General features: G+C 36.7%; 4 protein-coding genes across 8 annotated transcripts; 1 reads left to right on the top strand and 3 right to left on the bottom strand.

The window, feature by feature from the left end:
* Positions 1 to 82: 82 nt before the first annotated feature.
* On the bottom strand, positions 83 to 5,935 carry LOC111778065 (COP9 signalosome complex subunit 7-like). Of its 5 annotated transcripts, none has more exons than XM_023657699.1 (9): positions 5,511 to 5,935; positions 5,114 to 5,189; positions 4,276 to 4,364; positions 3,089 to 3,178; positions 2,392 to 2,436; positions 2,240 to 2,310; positions 1,742 to 1,884; positions 1,042 to 1,222; positions 83 to 496 (listed from the first exon to the last, which is right to left on the bottom strand). In XM_023657699.1, exons 1-9 carry the CDS (start codon positions 5,667 to 5,669, stop codon positions 475 to 477), a joined length of 876 nt encoding a protein of 291 aa, XP_023513467.1. In that variant the 5' UTR covers positions 5,670 to 5,935; the 3' UTR covers positions 83 to 474. The 5 variants fall into 5 exon arrangements, with proteins under 5 accessions (XP_023513467.1, XP_023513464.1, XP_023513463.1 ...); XM_023657696.1 differs by having other exon boundaries at positions 1,042 to 1,130; positions 1,746 to 1,884; XM_023657695.1 differs by having other exon boundaries at positions 183 to 496; positions 1,746 to 1,884.
* A 148-nt stretch (positions 5,936 to 6,083) lies between these two features.
* On the top strand, positions 6,084 to 11,034 carry LOC111779208 (cationic amino acid transporter 9, chloroplastic-like). Its single transcript, XM_023659304.1, has 8 exons — positions 6,084 to 6,376; positions 6,841 to 7,250; positions 8,419 to 8,595; positions 8,727 to 8,951; positions 9,033 to 9,209; positions 9,299 to 9,523; positions 10,224 to 10,313; positions 10,709 to 11,034. Exons 1-8 carry the CDS (start codon positions 6,130 to 6,132, stop codon positions 10,832 to 10,834), a joined length of 1,677 nt encoding a protein of 558 aa, XP_023515072.1. The 5' UTR covers positions 6,084 to 6,129; the 3' UTR covers positions 10,835 to 11,034.
* Positions 11,035 to 12,609: 1,575 nt separating this feature from the next.
* On the bottom strand, positions 12,610 to 15,805 carry LOC111778073. The gene is given in 8 exon segments (XM_023657712.1): positions 12,610 to 13,028; positions 13,031 to 13,098; positions 13,480 to 13,594; positions 14,594 to 14,630; positions 14,734 to 14,809; positions 14,903 to 14,958; positions 15,140 to 15,209; positions 15,367 to 15,805. Coding segments are annotated over 8 exon segments (870 nt in total). The 5' UTR covers positions 15,648 to 15,805; the 3' UTR covers positions 12,610 to 12,861.
* Positions 15,806 to 16,251: 446 nt separating this feature from the next.
* LOC111778619 lies at positions 16,252 to 19,308 on the bottom strand. The gene is made up of 2 exons (XM_023658549.1): positions 18,120 to 19,308; positions 16,252 to 17,084 (listed from the first exon to the last, which is right to left on the bottom strand). The coding sequence occupies exons 1-2, from the start codon at positions 19,294 to 19,296 to the stop codon at positions 16,480 to 16,482; spliced, it is 1,782 nt and encodes a 593-aa protein (XP_023514317.1). The 5' UTR covers positions 19,297 to 19,308; the 3' UTR covers positions 16,252 to 16,479.
* Positions 19,309 to 19,314: the final 6 nt, after the last annotated feature.

Below are 19,314 nucleotides of genomic sequence, written 5' to 3'. Positions count from 1 at the left end.
CTGAAGGCAGAGAACTTTTTCCAAGATTTAAGAGTAAAAACTCACAAAACAGACTAATATTTTACATAATAAAGTCCAAGAATGAGAATAAAGAAAATAATTCAGGTTCTCTATGTTATTCCCTATTCTCTCTAAAAGTCATAAAAGACTGTCCTTTTAGTGAAAAATGACATGTTTGTATTGTGAGAATGACAAAATCACCTCCTAAGCTGCAATGGTATTTTGAAACCCAAGCACAATACGTTTCAAAGCAAAGGGCAGAGCCTCTGTGCAGCCTTTATGTTAATTGTTCGGCTGTCCAACAACTCAACGGGACGAATTATTAAATTAAATCTGGAGACAAGCTATTGTTTATTAGAGAGGAACCTAAAGCAACATGTTCACCGTTCTAAGGAATGGCTTAGGAAAAAGAATCAGGCAGTTCTTTAGACACCCTTCTTGTAGGAGATTGTTGTTCAACTCCCAAATGCACCTCTACGAAATCGGATGTCGTCTCCTGTATGTACAATTTCAGAAAAATTTAGAACCGTCGTAGTCGTACCATGCGTATGTATTGTCATCTCCAACAATTTGCAACCTTAGCTTGAATGGGGAAATACTAAATAACTATTTGGTTAGATTACCAGTTTGGTCGTTCTTAGACTGCATAACTGCCTTTTTAATCTTGTACTCCGAAAAGTTTTCTAAATACTTTCTAAAGTTATCTATTTAGTCTCTATGTTCTAAGTAGTTTCCAATAGGCCATTGAAGTGCCAATTTAAAATTGAATGGACTCCTGATGTTAAGTAACACTTCTTTTATTTAAGGATTTTGTAGTAAGTTAATCTCAAACAAAATTAGGCAGTGATATAATGATGAACTAAAGAAATTAATGATGGGTCTATTAAACACAAATTGAAACCTCAAGAACCTACTCGAATCTCTTCAAAGTATAGGATCTAAAACGGCAAGACCTTCAATATCCATGGACATATAAAAAAACATTTTAAACTACATGAAATAAATACAATCCTAACCCTAATATTCAAGGTGACATATTACCTCTTTGGACGACTTCGATCTTCCTCATAGTCCATTACTCCACCAGGTTCAGAGTAGACCTCCTCATGCCCTCGGATGTCAATGTCGGCCTGCTTACAGTTTGTAACTTCTGCCATAATGTAAGGCACATCGACCAATATATCCCAGTATTTGAGTAAAGAGTCACTGGTTTTATTTCGATCTTTTAGCCACTATGAATCAGAGGTTATAGGATATGGTGTAGATGTACTTAATCACATCTTGAAAATTTGACTTGCTTGTACAACAACAACGCCAATTTTGTGCCAGTATCATTTTTCCATTCAAAAAAGAGAGCACAAAAATAAATTTCGTTCTTTTATATCAAGAAGGCCTCACATCTTTGTAATGAATAAAAATTCAGTGAGTAAATGAGAACATTATTTGATAACCATTTTGTCTCTAATACAAACATCAAATTAAGAAGACTCGGGACAGTAGGGATTTGAAATTTAAAATTTGCACTTTCATAATCCAAAACAGTATTTCTGCAGAAAAACAGTAGTAGGTGACAGTGGAAATAAGAAAAGGAGTATGCGTGAAGGTCTGTATAATCATTTCTTTTTCTGCAAGTACTTCATCCATCCTATCCTTGTCTATTATCTTCTCAATAAATATTGGATTCTATAAAAAGAAAAAGCATTCAACCACCAACAGCAATTAAGACAAAACTTATTTCAACTGACCTTCGAGGAAAGTGACTTCTTTACATCTTCCACCCTCTCTTCAACTTCCTTTCGGTGTTTCTTGTCTAATCCACTCATATTATCAGCCCATTTTATCTTATCTTGAATTGAGACCGATAAATTGTCAGACGTAGTCAACCTAGATACACACAGAAACTGTCAAATTCAAAACAGATGTGTGACACAACCAAATACAGACGACAAGAGACGGGTGATAAAATCAACTCAACTCAATAAAGTATATTGATTAAGCGCACACACAGAACTATGAAAAATTGAAAATAGAAATTATTAAAAAAATTGTCAAGGAAGTTGCAAAATACAGTAAAACACTTGAACCTTGAGGTTGCAAAAGAACTAGAATCTTAGCAATTTAGATTAAAACTTGGTAAGGTCACAATTGATCATCCCTTGCATATACAAAACAACTTCTTGCTCAAGAGTTTTCCTTAAAACGGGACGGGACCCCATGAAACATGAGCAAGTAAATTTACCAATTTGATAGTGTTTGTATCATGCTCCCAAGTTGCTCAGGTTTCAGATCTCTCCCTGCAGCAAACTGGACCTGCATTCATATAAGGACTTCAATTGACACCATTTATAAAGCCCATATACTTAGAGCAGGGATACAAAAACAAATACAGACCTCAAAGCACCTTCGCAACTGATCTAACTTGCCTCTGACTATACCCTGAAAGCAAATAAGAAAATTCAAGGGCATTGCTTATCCTCCCACCCAAAAAAATGAGTAAACAAATCAATAAATTAAAAATTAAAAATTTTAGCTCAGTTTGATAATTTTTTCTTTTGTCTTCTATTTTTAAAAATTTAGCTCATAAACACTAATTCCTCCCATTGTTTTCTTGTTTCAAAACCTAGTTTTTAAAAAAGTTTTAAACAACCTAGCCAATTTTTTTATTAAAAAATATATTTTTTTTAAATTTGATTTTGTTTTTTAAATTTGGCTTGGAATTCAAATGCGTTTGAAGAGAAATGAAAAACTTACCAAAAAATTACGAGTAAACCAACATAATTTTCAAAAATAGAAGACAAATCAAATGGGGTTCTGAATGTTTAGCAGACCAGCAGTGGAAGATAAAAAGAATGTGTATTCTAGTACAAAAGCAGACCAGCAGTGGAAGATAAGAAGAAAGTTGATTGAGCACATGCATGGGTTATTAGGTTCAAGGATTTCTTTTCCAGATACTGACATCCTAATACTGGAAAGAAGAACCAATTAAGTTCGGATTGGTACTGATATCATAGTGGTAAGAAGTACCAATTAAGTCCAGATCGGTAATATTATCCTAAAACTGGTAAGAAGTACATATTGTAGGACATACCGCATACATGCATTCATTAATAAGAAAGTCCTCCAGTTCTCGTACATTTGTAACATCTAATTCCTGCATTAATTGGTCATAGGGTAGCACCTGGGCGAAACCAAGTCAGAATAAATAAATAATTTAACGATGAATGTCAGGAATCTACACATCATCTACTAAAAATTTTTGTAAGAAAACCTATGAGAAATGAAACTATATTTTTTATACACTAAGAGTTGGCTGCCANTGATAAAATAGAATCCTGGGTCTCGAACAGTGATTGGATTGATGATAAAGAAAGAGAATTCTTGGTTCAGTTCTCCACCTTAACGACAGAAAAAAGGATTGATCAAATTCTATTGAGTCTGACTCATAGTGATCATTTATCAAAGAATGACTCTGGTTATCAAATGATTGAACAACCGGGAGTAATTTACTTACGATACTTAGTTGACATTCATAAAAAGTATCTAATGAATTATGAGTTCAATACATCCTGTTTAGCAGAAAGACGGACATTCCTTGCTCATTATCAGACAATCACTTATTCACAAACCTCGTGTGGGGCTAATAGTTTGAATTTCCCATCTCATGGAAAACCCTTTTCGCTCCGCTTAGCCCTATCCCCCCGTAGGGGTATTTTAGTGATAGGTTCTATAGGAACTGGACGATCCTATTTGGTCAACAATTTCTTTAGAAACCATCCGGATGCATGTTTCTCAGAACAGAGATTAACAAACTTTAAACAAAGACCACGTTCCTTTTCTTTTCTTTACCTCATAGTTCATAATGCTACATTTTATAAATCAAATATTTATTGTTGCTCATAATATAGTACACCACACTTCACTGATGCTCATGATTAGGCTTCGAAGAGCTATGAACCCCCTAAAATTATTAATTTTATAACAATTAGTTCTAAGAACTTCGGAAGAAAAAAAAATTCCAAATGAACGTTTTCTTCAGAACCTTATAAACTACAAGAATTCAATGTACCCACACATTAGTGCACTACTAAATCTAGCTAAATGGTTCGTTATCTGGGAATCAATTATAGGCCACATGATAGTTTTTAACATCAACTCCAACCAGTAGTTAGATACTCAAAGGTGAGACAGAACAGAAAACAGAAAGGCGAACTGTTTTAAATCAACAGATGCATCAGCAAGCGGGTTAAAGAAACATGGAGTGGGGAGCAAGAATACCTTGTTAGTCTCAGCCAACGTAAGGACAGTAAGTTGCTTTAGTTTGAGGGCTTGATCAGATCCCAATTCTGGAAGGCGGCCAGAATTACCTGCAAATGTAATATAGCCAGCGTTCAGTGCAGTCATCAAGAGCACACGCTAAAAAACCCAACTAAAGAAAATTAATCGATGGTGGCAAGGTTATTAAGTTATGAAACATGATGCACTTTTTTAAGTATTGCAACAAATTAGTACCTGAAGAAATTAATAGATAAAAAGAAGGTTATATAGGTTATGGTTCATAATGCACTTTTTTGGGAAACAAAACTTATAACTAGTCTCCAAATTCTNTTTTTTTTTTTTTTTTTTTTTTTTTTTTTATAGAAACAAGTACTTTCTTTTGGGGGGGGAGAACAAAGAATACAAGGTGCTTGCAAAAGAAAACCAGCCCCCAAAAGGAGCCTACAGAAAAGGGTTCCAGTCAAGCAAGAAAAGACATAAAGGATAATTACTAAAAGTCTTATACACCCAGGCCCAAAGAGAGACATGGAACTTAAAAAGGGACCAAACCTCCTCAGACCTCTCAACCGTCTCCAAGCTTTGTGGTTCCTCTCACCACAAAGGCCTTAGAGGGAGTAAGAATCATTTTTTGTAGACTTGTGATTCATTCTTAAGTATGCTAGTTTAAATTTAACTGTCAATTTGAGTGTGCAAGTTCTTAGCAATACAAAATGACATAAATAAGTAAAATGTCACCAACTTGTATTTAGAATAAAGGTCTTTCAGCAACATCATATGCATAAAACTAGCAATAACATTCAAATTATATCACAACTCTTTATGAAATTTTAACTCTTACTCGTGTAATCACTCCATGTTCCATATGCAAATAAGCGAAGCACATCAAGATATACAGAATGCTCAGTTCCTCCTAGCTGCAAAAGGTAGAACATCAAACAAAATAATTTCATTTTACAATTTGAAAGAGTTCAAACAATCCATTAAGAACTTTTGATTCACATGACCACTCTAATCAGCCAAAGAGCATATTATCAATGGATTGTTTCAATTAAAAATAAAAAAAGTAACAAACAAAAACAAGAATCGTATTTAAAATCATCATTAAAATTATTTTAAAAAGAAACACATAAAAGTCAAGAATTACAGAGAAAAATGGAAACTCAATAAATAATTCGCACAAGATAAGCAGTCAAAAGGTAGAAAGAAAAAACCAAGAGTAATCGACATTATCGAACCTCAACAACGTCGGGAACAGCAAGAATTTCAGAGAATGCAAAGAGTGAAGGGTGAGAAGTGGCCTCAGTAACAACAGACGCAAGTGCCGAGCCTTTCAGAGACGAAGCTCGCTTTACAAAGTGATCGATGAACTCGTTTTGCTTCTGCTCAATATCCATTATAGAGCAAATGAAAAATCTACAAAAAAAAACAATGATGAAACAGATACAAATGGAAGGGAGATTGAAATCAGGGCGCAAGCCAAAGGGATCGAATCATGGAGATCATGAATATGAGTGGAAACAGCAAGAAATCTGGCGAAGAAGCTTCGGAATTTAGAAGTGTCGAGGCTTGGCTTAGGGTTCTTCAGAGCGCACTGAGTCTGAGAGTCGATCACACAGCACCACACCCAAGAGCCTTTCCCTCCACCGCGATCACCGGTAATGTAAGCAGTCAAAAGTAACGAAAGTGAAATTACCTACGTGCCCCCATTGCATTGTTTAGTTTTTCCAAATAAAATACTTTTTTTTTTAATTAAATTTTATTTATTATTTTTTTTTTTTTCCTGAAAGTATAAATATCTCTCCCTCGTCAGCTCTCCACTTCTAATCCTCCTGATTCACGTGGCATCGACAAATCATGAGAGGCCGAAACGTACAAGCCGCCTCTTCTGCTTCCTCTTCAATTTTCTCCCATTTTTGGGCTTCAGCATTGAGAACTAAGCCATTGATTTCCCCTTCCGATGGCTTCTACAGCCGTACCAACTCCGGCGAAGTCCTCGAACGCCGACTCGGAGTCGTTGACCTCGTTCTCCTTGGCGTTGGCGCTTCCATCGGAGCCGGCATCTTCGTCGTCACCGGTACTGTTGCTCGTGACGCCGGTCCTGGTGAGTTATTACTGTTCTTTTATGCATCTCGCGTTTATTTATGATTACCTGAATGATTAGTCCTGTGTGCGCTAATGGTTTCCGACCATTACGATTGTTCGACCTGGCGCAGTATGTGTTTGTTTTGTATTCGGTTTTTCGATATTCGTTTTCGTTGTTTTCTAAGCGTTAATTTGTGTTGCGGAATTTCGGAGTTTCTAATTGTTTTGTTGAATTTTGAATGAATGTTGCGGTTTATTCAACAAATGTTCAATTTCATAGGTGAACGTGGACCTCATATCTTGTTTCGTAGATTTTTAACTAAATTTTAGTTTATTTCTTCTTATTATTCACGATACTGTAGGGGTGTAGATGTGATCATAATTTCTTGTATTACAAAGCAACACCTGTGGACTATTTGTCTTGCTCGGGAACGTCTTTATGTTGTACGAGGAGACTTTTACAAGCCTTTTATTTTGATGCAGGAGTCACCGTTAGTTTCGGACTCGCTGGAGTATCATGTATTTTAAATGCACTGTGCTATGCTGAGCTAGCTACACGCTTTCCTCCTGTTGTGGGCGGTGCATACATGTATGCATATACAGCATTCAATGAGCTCACTGCTTTTCTTGTTTTTGCACAATTGATGCTTGACTACCATATTGGGGCAGCTAGTATAGCACGGAGCTTAGCTGGTTATATAGTCTCATTTCTCGAGATCTTTCCCCTTTTTAAAGATAATATTCCAAATTGGCTTGGAAATGGGCAAGAGTTCTTCGGAGGGGTTGTTTCTATTAATGTACTGGCTCCCGTTCTTCTAGCTCTATTGACCTTTATTCTCTGTTGGGGTGTTGGGGAGTCTTCTACTATAAACTCCATCATGACATCATTAAAGGTATTCTGCTATTCGACCTATTTATGTATTTGAATATGATAGTACAAATTCTCATTATTTGACAATGTATACAATACTTGTTGTAGGAGAAAAGACAAGAAAAGATTAAGGAAAAAAAGAAATGAAACTAATTACAATATGACAACTTGGTGATCTTTTGGTCTTTGTGAGTCTTGTTGATACTTGGCGAGGGAATTTAATGTTGTTAGGCTTGTGGCATAGAGAATTTTTTCAAGAGACACCATTATTAGATTTGTAGAGCTTTTCATAATTTTATGTTGTATCGTGAACCTAATATGTTTCTTGTAGGTTAGATAGGTTTATGATTTCAAAAGGTTGGATGGACCATTTTGGAAATGTTAGATTGTTTGCATGTATGGACAGGAGCCACCTCTGACTATTAGCCCATAAGTTTCGCAAGTTCGTACTTCGGAGACATCACTTGGGGACCTTGCCCTTTTAATTCTCATTTGAGGGATTGGTAGCCTTGGAATGTAGATGGAAAGTGAGAGGACATTGAAATCCTTATGAACCTCAAGCCTGAACATGTTGCTCGAGGACCTTGTCCCCTTTTTAAGTTAAAAAATATGTGGCTTCAACATCTCCTTTCAAATCTTCTTTGAGATATTTGTGTTATGGAATGTTGAAGAGAAGTGGTAGACTTTGGTATTCATTGAGAGACTTGAGGCTTGCACACTCAAACTAAATGATTGAAACGTGAGGGTGTTTAGGGTCCCTAAAAATTGGAAACTGGATATGAATTTGAAAATCAAAGTGATGCGAGCAAACATAATGAATGACACAAATATCTTGATGCTGCTTAATGGGCGTAGTTTGGTTGCTTTGTCTTGTCGGCAGTTTTTTGTGGTCTAGAATGGGCATGTTGCTCATTGTGCTTTCTTTTCGAAGTCTTTTAAGGGGTTTTCTTTTTAGTTCAGTTGTTTATATGTTTTTCCCGGGTTGCTTTTNTTTTTTTTTTTTTTTTTTTTTTTTTTTTTTTTTCCCTTGTTTCACTCCCTTGTGGAGTTTGTATCGTTTGAGCATTATTCTCGTTTCATTTTATCAATGGAAGGTTTTGTCTCTTGTTAAAAAAATCAATGACTAGAAAAAGGTCTGATGAGAATGAAAAATATATGTAATGAACGTTTGAAGTTGAACTTGTCTGCAGGTTATCATTGTCGTGTGTGTCATCTTTGCTGGTGCTTTTGAGGTTGATGTTTCAAATTGGTCTCCTTTTTCTCCAAATGGTTTCCAATCAGTGTTAACTGGAGCTACTGTAGTATTCTTCGCATATGTAGGCTTCGATGCAGTTGCAAATTCAGCCGAAGAATCAAAAAGTCCGAGGGTATTAAACTAAGTTGCTTCCCTTTATGTTTGAGTACCACGATTCAATCAATTTTGTAACTTCAAATAGTAGCATAAACTTCGTAAGTTTTAAAACAACTGACTTTTCCTTTTTAATATTGTTCCGTTCAGAGGGATTTACCAATTGGCATAATCGGAAGTCTTCTTATTTGCATTGCTCTATATATTGGAGTCTGCTTAGTGATTACTGGAATGGTTCCTTATTATCTTCTTGGGGAAGATGCTCCCTTGGCTGAAGCTTTTACATCCAAAGGCTTGAAATTTGTTTCTTTTTTGATAAGCGTTGGTGCTATTGCTGGACTTACAACGACCCTTCTTGTTGGTCTTTATGTTCAGGTGATTTATTTCAGACTCAATAACTATATGCGTTTACTTCACATTTTGTATTTATGTCAATTGATGGTGTGTGCAAAACAGTCTCGTCTATATCTTGGGCTTGGGAGAGATGGTTTGCTGCCTTCTTTTTTTTCCGAAGTGGACTCCAAACACCACACTCCTATCACTTCTCAAGTCTGGGTTGGTATTGTAGCTGGCGTGTTGGCTGGACTATTCAATATTCACTCACTCTCTCGTATTCTTTCAGTTGGCACCTTGGTATGTTGGCTTATCTTTGTTTCTAAGTTCGTATTGTTAATTAGCCTTCTATGCAACACTTGAGCTCCATTTGTTGCTGTTGGGTTCAGACTGGATACTCTGTTGTCTCGGCTTGTGTTGTCACCCTGCGTTGGAAAGACAAAACAGCCAGTCAGGTGTCTTCTTCAACCTGGCGAGAAGGTGTCATCTGTCTTGTGGTAGTTGCTTGCTGTGGTTTTGGTGCTGGATTATTCTACCGGGTTGGTTGGCCATGGGTTTCTATTGTAGCTGCTGTTTTTGCATTACTTGCAGCCATCGCTCTTCATTTTCGCCATGTGAGTACAATTATCTTTTTAGCTCTAGCTTTGATAATAGGCACAAAGAACAAATTCTCTCTTTTTCTTATTTTCTCTTAAAGAGTATTCAGTTTTCTTGTAGGCATGGAAATTGGTAAGAGATGTTTATTTTATAGAGAAAAACTACTAATCGTACGATTGGAAATTTCAGTATGAAAGGATTTGAAACTTGATTATTTGAATCATACTTCAATCAATGAACCATTTTTCTAATCGATCAAAGTGTGAACTACTGCTTCTAATTCCGATGTTTGTGATCTTCGTTGATCCTAATCTTTTCTTTATTGGGTCTTTTGAATTTTGTCCACCTTCATTTGTCGAATGTAATACTAAATTGATCTTATTCAAAGGGTACTTTCCATTCGGATGGTACACGTTAGGATAACAATTGTGAACGTTGTCTTTCTTCTACTGTTGCTTAAAGTTTAACCATGATTGTCTCTAACTACATTCATGACTGAAACTCAAACTAGTTTATTATACATATTGGCTACCTTTCTCGAGAACAAAATTGGGGCATTTGCGATATCTTTTTGTTTCTGTACTTCTGGTATGCTAGCTTTTGATCTGGTAGTTACAGTTGCAAGTGTTGGGAAGCTCTATTCTGAGAATTTGTAGAAATGCGCTGGGTTTCATTTTTCTAGTTCTATAACTCATTGTTCACTGCCCTTTTTCTCAGATCCATGGGGATGTGCCAGGATTTCCCTGTCCTGGAGTTCCCTTTGTGCCGGCTCTTTGCATATTCTTCAACATGTTCCTATTTGCTCAGGTACAACCATCTTTATACCTTACATCACGACATGCTAATGGTGCAAATTATTTCGTTGTTTAAACTTTTTCTTTAGTTCCTAAATTTTACACGAAAATACCTTTATATTAGAAGCGTACTATAGTTATGCCTTTTGTTCATTTACATATTTTGTTAATGTCTGCGGTGTCAACTGTTTGAATCCACATGTAGCATATCAAGCGTTGGGTTTAAAGTAGATTTGAACTAGTGTTAGACGGTCAACGAAAATTTTTAAGGAAACATAGAGACTATAAAGAAGAAAATACAACGGTTGAAGTATGGCTGAGCTAGTTAGTTGACCAACATTCTTNTTTTTTTTTTTTTTTTTTTTTTTTTTTTTTTTTTTTTTTTTTTTTTTTTTTTTTTTTTTGCAGTTGCACCAAGAAGCATGGGTTAGATTTGTGGTGGTCAGTATTATTACAGTAATCGTCTATGCATTTTACGGGCAGTTTCACGCTAATCCAGAAGGTTCGGGTGTTTATTTTCGGGTTCAAGGATAGAAGCTTAATTGTTTTAATAAATGTTGTAGTCATATCATGCGTGTCGTATAGTAGAATGATATTTGTCTGGTCATCAAACACCTTGAACCAGTGTAGTACCCGTAGCAGTACAATGGCTAAATGGTCTCGCTGTAGAGTATATTGTTACATTATAAGTGTACTTTATGGAAATAAAATATGTCAATTCTTGATGCATGAAAGTATAGGTACACTAATAAAATCAAATTACAATATAGCAGAAAGGCTTTGTTCTTAATAGAACAGTAGTGAATTTTTGAATACCCTATTTGCTAATTCACTTAGTGTAAAGATAGGTTCGAAGGGTTCTAAGAATATTTATTGTCGTGAAAACCTTTGCCTTTGTCTTGTAGGTAAGTTCGATGTAGGAAAACTAATTCCTCATTTGAAATCTGACCCATTCCACAAGCAAGTATGAACAAAACCTCCTTAAAAGATTCATGACATGCAACCTTAAACTATGATTGGAAAGGAAAGCTTCGTATTTTAAGATCATGGAGACAATGTCTCTTGTTTGAGATTCTATGTTGAGTCTTGGTTTAAGATTTTCAACGTCAACTTTAACTATGAGTAGCATCAACCTACCTTAAGCTTGAGTTTGCTTTTGAGTTCAACTTGCTGACAATAAAACCCTAATGTAAACCAAACCAATCAATCATAATGTAAATATCTATATTGGTTCAAGAATTGGATGATTATAAAGAGGTGATTGGTTCAAAAATTGTAAACCTAACTCACAAGCACCTCTTAATAATCATGGTGCAACTGTCTCTACCAAGAGCCAAATGTAAACCAAACAAACCAATCAATGATTCTAAAGGGGAAAATTGGGACCTTGTAGCAATGGGTCAATATCTTTTATGAGTTACTAGACTCGCTATAGTAGTCTGTTTGGCTGCCCTCGCTAGAATTGAAACCAATAGAATAGGTGATTGAGCTACAAGGAATTGAATTGAATGAATCTTTCTTATAGAAGTTCAATTTGGGTGAACTAAAAAAGATCCTCAATTAGACCATACAGAATAGGTGAAGGAGCCTTGATTATAGAAGTTCAATTTGGATGAACTAAAAAAGATCCTCAATTAGACCATACAGAATAGGTGAAGGAGCGAAGCAACGAGACCGAGAGGGAGAAGAGCGTTCAATCAAAGAGCTACTTCTTTACCTTGTGTTTGAATCAATAGGACTGAACTCCTCTCCCTATCGGTCTCATGGCTTCGCTCATTCGCCGGGTTGAACAAGGTAAAGCATATTCTTTCTCCAAAACCTAAACCTCTATTCCCTTCCCTTCTTGAAAGTGGCTTGGCTTCGCCCCTGAACCTATTCTATTGGTCTCATTGCTTCACTCCTTCCCCTATCTTATTTGCTGTCCTCAAAGACTAAAATGAATTAGCTCTTAGAACCCAGCTCCTTGTTGTTTGAAGAAGCTCAATTGGTCTTTTTTTGTGAATCCAAAAGATTTATGTTTCAAATGAGTTATCCCCTACCCAAGGTTATATACTGTGAGCTGTTGTTACTCTCTTGCTTGCTTATATAACGTATCCTTCAAAAATCTCTAAATCTCTCTCTACCCTCGTTTCTAAAACCTTCTCTTAAATCGAGGCCAGAGGCTCAAGCATACATCGGGTCGTAGGCGACGTAAGAACGGATTGGCTTAGCTCACTTATCGTTGGAAAGTGAGTGCCGCACAATCGCAAGTCCGCTACCATCAAGAGTGTGGTTGTGACAAGTGGTGGTGTATAGAGTGAAGAAGAAAATAGCCGGCTTAAAGTTCTTACACAAAGAATATTTACTAATGTTGTCTAACACAGCCAAAAAGGTGTCTTCTTTAATGGGTAGTTTTTCCCACACAAGTACACTGTTTAAATCATTTTCAGACTGAACTCGGAATTTTACTACACAGGAAACCATGGTCGAAATGTTATACTTCAAAACTGTGGCCAGAAAAGGATATAACTCTGGAGATATGCAATTTGACCATATCCCTTTATCCCAATGTATACAATGCTTCAAAGTTCATCCCAAACACGTCGTTCCTGTGGATCTGCAACTCTGTGAATTAAATCCTCCTCGTTGGCTTGAACTGGATTCCTACCACCATCTCTAGGAATGTGATTTGCTTGCTTGACCATCCCAGCTTTGATGGCAGCAGTGGCCATCCTCTGCAACTTCAGTACCCAATACGTTTCGAGACGACATAAAGAACAGCAAGAGAGAAAAAGAAAAATCCGACTGCCAGAATGATCCTGTCATTTTTAGATTTAGCATAAAAGGAGGTTGAATTACAAATTTAGTTCTAAAACTTCGATGAATATCTATTTGAAGCAATGTATCAAATCATATTTTCTAGATTATCATTCTATTTTGTAGTCAATTTCTTCTATATATCCATCATGTTGTACAGAACAACATCTGTCTCTACTCAGACATGTTACATCACTACTTAACCAACACTGTTAACAATAAAGACGATATAGAATCGAAATTCAAAATTCAGAAAACAATTAAAGCTTTTTAAAATTATGGACTAAATCGATATAATCATCATAGTTAAAATCAACTTGATTTGTAATTTAACCTATGAAAGAACTTTTATTTAGAGAGGTTGCAAGTAATCATCTATTTACCTGTCCATTACATCTTGCCGTTGCATTGTGGAAAGTAAGTTTCTGGTTCGTGTTAACAACGAGCGGTGTCCCTTGTATTCACTCTCAGCCTTCTTTAACACTCCAGTCGATTCCTCTGTAAAAGCCAAATAAACATGTAAAGTAAGCTCTACTTGTTGACCACAGTTCCATGAAATCATTCAGAGAAACAGTACCATCTGCTGGTGCTTTATCATATGATTTTAAAAAATCTAGTCTAAACTAAGATCATAACAGCATAAAAATGTCCCATCATTGAGGACCATCTTTTAAATCCCCTGTTTTGGTGCTCTACATACGATAATCCTCGTCGTGCTATAATGGAAGAGGTTCTTATGAATCCCCTTTACGTGATAGGCGAAAACTCCTTCGGCAAGGCATAATCCTTACCGCTATTTGGTTCATTGGGCTTGAAAGGAAAGTAAGATCTCCTTTAGTATTTGAGGAGTCCTGGAAAAAGGTTTGGAGCTTGGTATATATTTCGATTCTTTGCTTTGAGTTGTTATGACTCGAACTCTATCCGTTTCTTTTCCTATTCTTGGTAATGGGCGACAACTCCTTCGGCAAGACATCATGGTCATAATTTGGCTTGCATACATATCATAAATTTCTAAACTATGCTTACATAACTAGTCCTAGCCTAAGCAAACAGCAGAACAATCGGATTTAATCTGGGTTTCCCGACGGTCCAGTCCACGTAACAAATGAATGAAAAGACTATAGATCCAAGTTGCCTCATTCATTTCCTTATCATTTCCCTAGGATCAAGATGACTAATGTAGTTCTAGATCACTATATGAGATGGTTATTACTCATATTAAATGCTAAACAAAGATTTTCATGTATAAATAAACACTAAGTTACTCAACTGAGGGAATGAATAAAATCTACAACTGTGGAATTTCCCTTTTATTGCTTAGCTTAAGATATGATCATGGCTGCCACTGCTATACATGGTTTACAGCATATTCTTACAAGTTCATTTGCTTTGTAATCTCTACCATCAAGATATAATTGAACACACTGAACAAAGTAAAACTGACTAATCGACTCGAAACGGAACACGAATGACATATGCAGATTTTCATAAACATACCGAAAGTCTCAATTGTGCTTGCAGTTCTTTCCACCTCCTACAGATAATAAGATATACAAGAACATTCCATTGTTAAAAGAAAGAAAATTTAAAATTCAATCAAGATCAAAGTAAATAGAACGAAAACACCAGAAACAGACCTGAACCATAAGCTGACGGGTTCGGCGAAGGCTCTCGGTGATGCTTTCGGCAGCAGATGTCATTCCAGCCTTAGTTCTGCAAAAGGAGAGAAACAATGAAGTTCAATAAGACAGTTTAAAGAAAGAATTAGGTAAAACTTCTGAAAACGTTTAAGTTTTGACAACATACTGTAAATTCCGTCTGCGAATTGTGGACTCTTCTCCTCCACCAAGAAGTTGTTCTCTCTGCAAATTCACCAAAATTCTGAGCACACTGTAAATTTTCACTTTGAAGAAGTAATGGAATCTTATATAAACCTTCACATTTAGGAAATCATGGAGAAATACCGCATTTGATCACTAAGAAAACTAGGGCTAATCAGAAACTGTTCATCACAATTTAACAAAACCAGTTCGAATTAATCACCTCCTCCTGAGCTGCTTTTCTCATGTTGGCTTTCGCTTGCATATTGGCATTTCTCAGACTCGACCGCAGACTGAAGCAAATACACACAAAGTTGCAAAAACAAAACGCATTACAACCAGATGACAATCACCGATCACTTTCATCGCCGAAGAATTACAGAAAGGAGCGATTCCAGTAATTCCACTCCTCTTCCACAGGAATCAGAAAGTAAGAGATAGATTCGTTACTTGTGGGATTGATTTTTCCAAGATTCGAGCAGAGATTGAGCAGCCTCGACTTCAGAATCAGAGAGCAGTTGAGGCGCAAGAAGATCGAGCTTGAATTCCAACGACGACAGCAGATTCAAACCATCTTGAGCCAAAGCATTCAATCTCGGTAGAGAATTCGTGTCCGTCGATCCACTTTGTTTCTTGTACGATTCAATTGCCTTAATCCGGTCGAGAGTCTGATGGAAAGCGTCGTTCCACTCATTTTTGACCCGATCGACCTCCTCTGCAACCTTGTCCATTTCAAGATGTGAAGGAAAATCACCGAAATCACAGAAATTTGGTCTTCGGTAGCCCAGAATTCAGAATGAAAACAATATATGAGATAGATTTGATCCTTCGAGGCTTTAGAACAGAAGATTACTGAAGAACGCCGCTACACCGGGATTGTTTCAAATAATAATTTGATATAAATAAATAAATAAATAAATAATAATAATAATAATAATAATATATAATAAAATATGATCCAATATATATACATATATATATATATATTTTTTTTTTTTTTTTTTTTTTTTTTTTTTTTTTTTTTTTTTTTTTTTTTTTTTTNTTTTTTTTTTTTTTTTTTTTTTTTTTTTTTTTTTTTTTTTTTTTTTTTTTTTTTTTTACTTTTAAATTTAATAGGTTTGAGAAGTAATTTTTAATACCACTCCAAGATATCAAAAATTAGAAAATTAATTTAAGAATTAATAAATATTAAATCTGTTTTTATATTATCATTAAATTTTATTTGAAAATTTAGTAACAAAATTTCTTTCTAGACCCGTTTTAAAAACATTGAGAAACCGAATGAAGAAAAATTCAAAGATGACAATATCTGCTAGCGATGAGCTTGGATTGTTATTGTGTAATGTCAATATAAATATTCTATCAATACGAACATAACTCAATGAATAGGATACCAATTATCTTTCCGATGAGGAGGGAGATAGGAATGGGATCATCGAAACTTTCAAATAATAAAAAAAAAAAAAAAAAAAAATGATAATATCGTACCGTCCAAATTACATATTTAACCTTGAATGTATAAAGGGCTTAGAAGGCCATTTTAAGAGTAAAAGCCTTGGTGAATCAACTGAAATGGCTGCTGCTTGTGCTGCTGAATGAACCCCATCCTCCTCTCAATCTTTTATCTGCTGAAGCCATCCTCTGAAGATGTATTTGCTCCCTAAACTTGGCTATGAACTCCCCAGCTTTCTTGTCGACCTCGTGCGCCCCTGATTCCGAATCTCCCACCATGCTCGAAGCAGCTTCTTCATCTGAATTTCCAAAAATAGTTTCATCCTCCCTCTCAGACTGGTCTTTACCATCATCTGTGAGTAGACTCTCAGTGTCTTCCTTCTGCTTCTCAATCCCCAAGAATGTTGTCTTCGACAAACGATTTGGATTACGAGCATTCGGGTTAACAATACTAGGCCGCCCATGTCGCATTCCATCTTCTCTCGTATTGTTATCATTCTCAACTTGGTTTTTGATCTCTTGGCTGTTCGTTTCCTCCATTGTTACTGCATTTGCTCTAACTGTTCTAACGGATTTTCCCCGGGATAAGGCTTTCGGAATACTTGCAAAACTCCGGTCTGAATGTGGGGAACTTGCTATGGATCCATTGCAATCAGATGAATTTTCTAGCTCAATCAGAGGGTCTTCAGAGCCCCCTCTACTGTTTTCAGACAGAGATCTCATANACTACTCAAGCTGTTTGCTGTTATATACTACTTAAAGCTGTTTGCTGGTGATGCAAATACAAATTGACTTGACTCACTTGATATTCACCGGCAAACACAAATTGACTTGACGACTCACTTGATATTGGGAAGTGAGTGTTGCGTGATGCAAATACAAATTGACTTGACTCACTTGGTATTGGAAAATGAGTGTTGAGTGATGCAAATACAAATTGACTTGACTCACTTGGTGTTGGGAAGTGAGTGCAATACAAATTGACTTGACTCGCTTGGTATTGGGAAGTGAGTGCAATACAAATTGACTTGACTCTTAAAAAAAAAAAAAAAAAAAATGATAATATCGTACCGTCCAAATTACATATTTAACCTTGAATGTATAAAGGGCTTAGAAGGCCATTTTAAGAGTAAAAGCCTTGGTGAATCAACTGAAATGGCTGCTGCTTGTGCTGCTGAATGAACCCCATCCTCCTCTCAATCTTTTATCTGCTGAAGCCATCCTCTGAAGATGTATTTGCTCCCTAAACTTGGCTATGAACTCCCCAGCTTTCTTGTCGACCTCGTGCGCCCCTGATTCCGAATCTCCCACCATGCTCGAAGCAGCTTCTTCATCTGAATTTCCAAAAATAGTTTCATCCTCCCTCTCAGACTGGTCTTTACCATCATCTGTGAGTAGACTCTCAGTGTCTTCCTTCTGCTTCTCAATCCCCAAGAATGTTGTCTTCGACAAACGATTTGGATTACGAGCATTCGGGTTAACAATACTAGGCCGCCCATGTCGCATTCCATCTTCTCTCGTATTGTTATCATTCTCAACTTGGTTTTTGATCTCTTGGCTGTTCGTTTCCTCCATTGTTACTGCATTTGCTCTAACTGTTCTAACGGATTTTCCCCGGGATAAGGCTTTCGGAATACTTGCAAAACTCCGGTCTGAATGTGGGGAACTTGCTATGGATCCATTGCAATCAGATGAATTTTCTAGCTCAATCAGAGGGTCTTCAGAGCCCCCTCTACTGTTTTCAGACAGAGATCTCATACTGTATTGTTGAGAATGCAATAACTTAGAGGAAATATCGCCGAGCGACGACATTTTACGATGCGTTCTTGTCGTTGATGACAATGGCGGAGAGAAGGAACTAGTTTGTGGTGGTGGCTGAGACAGAGTAGAATGAAGAGGCCTAGGGTTTTTATGTGATTCAAATTGAGCTTCATCAATGGAGGAAGGTCTAAAATGGGGAGGGTGAAGAACAGCATTTCCAGCTCCTCTATCTTTCGTAACCTTTTTTCCAAATTTCTCACGCAATTGAAATGGGGACAATGATGAAATAACAGCTTCATCAAACTTCTCCTCCAAATTCGTACAACAATTATCACCAAATTCGCTTGTTCTTTCATAATCATTCTCATAGCTACTGGATGAACTTTTAGAACTCAAGCAAGATTCATCACCACTATCTAATTCGACATCATCGGGTTCAGTAAGATTCGGCCTCAGATCGGGTTCAGTAAGATTCGACCTCAGACTCCTAACAGGCAAACCTAGAGGTTTATAATCAACAATGGCTTCTGATTCCATCCATTCACTAGAACTACGATTTGTTTCAGCAACTAACACTACAGATCCATCCCGAGTATATCTCGATTTACAAGCATGACCGACATTATCAGTATCAATCAATTCATGAGAATTTTCATACCTTTTTTTGAGAATGGAGTAATGAAGTTTTTCCTGTTCGCGAGACGGAGCATTGAAATCTCCAAACTCATTCACGGATCCAGAATTCAGCTTAATGTACAAAGCTTCACTTAATTTCCTCTCATCAGAAGCACTCAAATCGTCAACATTTTCAAAAATCGGAGCGACGTGAAACAACTTAGACAAGTAGGACTGTGAGTTTTCAAAATTGGAGAATCGAGGTTCGTCTACACTGACCTGGATGCTCCTTCTGCTAAAGAGACCATACGAAACAGCAATGCCGACGAACAAGAGGTGAAAAAGCTCCCAGAATTTGGAGAGAGAAGTCTGGTTGACGAAATCCGGCGCTTCGGAAGGGAAGAGAGGGAGGAGGAGGAGGAGAATGCAGAAGAAGAGAGATTTGGAGAGGAATTGTGCGCAGGACTTGCGTTGGTGAGACGAAGGAGTAGGTGGAAGCGGAGAATGAGGAACACGGGGTTCGGTCAAAGGGGTGGAAGCTGGAGACGCCATTGATGAGGTTGGTGTAGA

Source organism: Cucurbita pepo, chromosome LG17 (assembly GCF_002806865.2).
Source record: "Cucurbita pepo subsp. pepo cultivar mu-cu-16 chromosome LG17, ASM280686v2, whole genome shotgun sequence".
NCBI lineage: Eukaryota > Viridiplantae > Streptophyta > Magnoliopsida > Cucurbitales > Cucurbitaceae > Cucurbita > Cucurbita pepo.
Note: the sequence above shows the minus strand (reverse complement) of the source record. Positions and strands in the feature narration are given on the sequence as shown.

What these genes read in the sequence shown, in the direction of transcription:
- LOC111778619 (XM_023658549.1), bottom strand. Translation starts at nt 19,296, where the DNA reads ATGGCGTCTCCAGCTTCCACCCCTTTGACCGAACCCCGTGTTCCTCAT.
- LOC111778065 (XM_023657699.1), bottom strand. Translation starts at nt 5,669, where the DNA reads ATGGATATTGAGCAGAAGCAAAACGAGTTCATCGATCACTTTGTAAAG. An exon ending in TTAATGAATGCATGTATGCG is followed by an intron (nt 2,437 to 3,088) that starts GTATGTCCTACA and finishes ATTTGCTTTCAG; the next exon opens with GGTATAGTCAGAGGCAAGTT. An exon ending in ATACAAACACTATCAAATTG is followed by an intron (nt 1,885 to 2,239) that starts GTAAATTTACTT and finishes GTGTGTATCTAG; the next exon opens with GTTGACTACGTCTGACAATT.
- LOC111779208 (XM_023659304.1), top strand. Translation starts at nt 6,130, where the DNA reads ATGAGAGGCCGAAACGTACAAGCCGCCTCTTCTGCTTCCTCTTCAATT. An exon ending in TGCTCGTGACGCCGGTCCTG is followed by an intron (nt 6,377 to 6,840) that starts GTGAGTTATTAC and finishes ATTTTGATGCAG; the next exon opens with GAGTCACCGTTAGTTTCGGA. An exon ending in TTCTTTCAGTTGGCACCTTG is followed by an intron (nt 9,210 to 9,298) that starts GTATGTTGGCTT and finishes TGTTGGGTTCAG; the next exon opens with ACTGGATACTCTGTTGTCTC.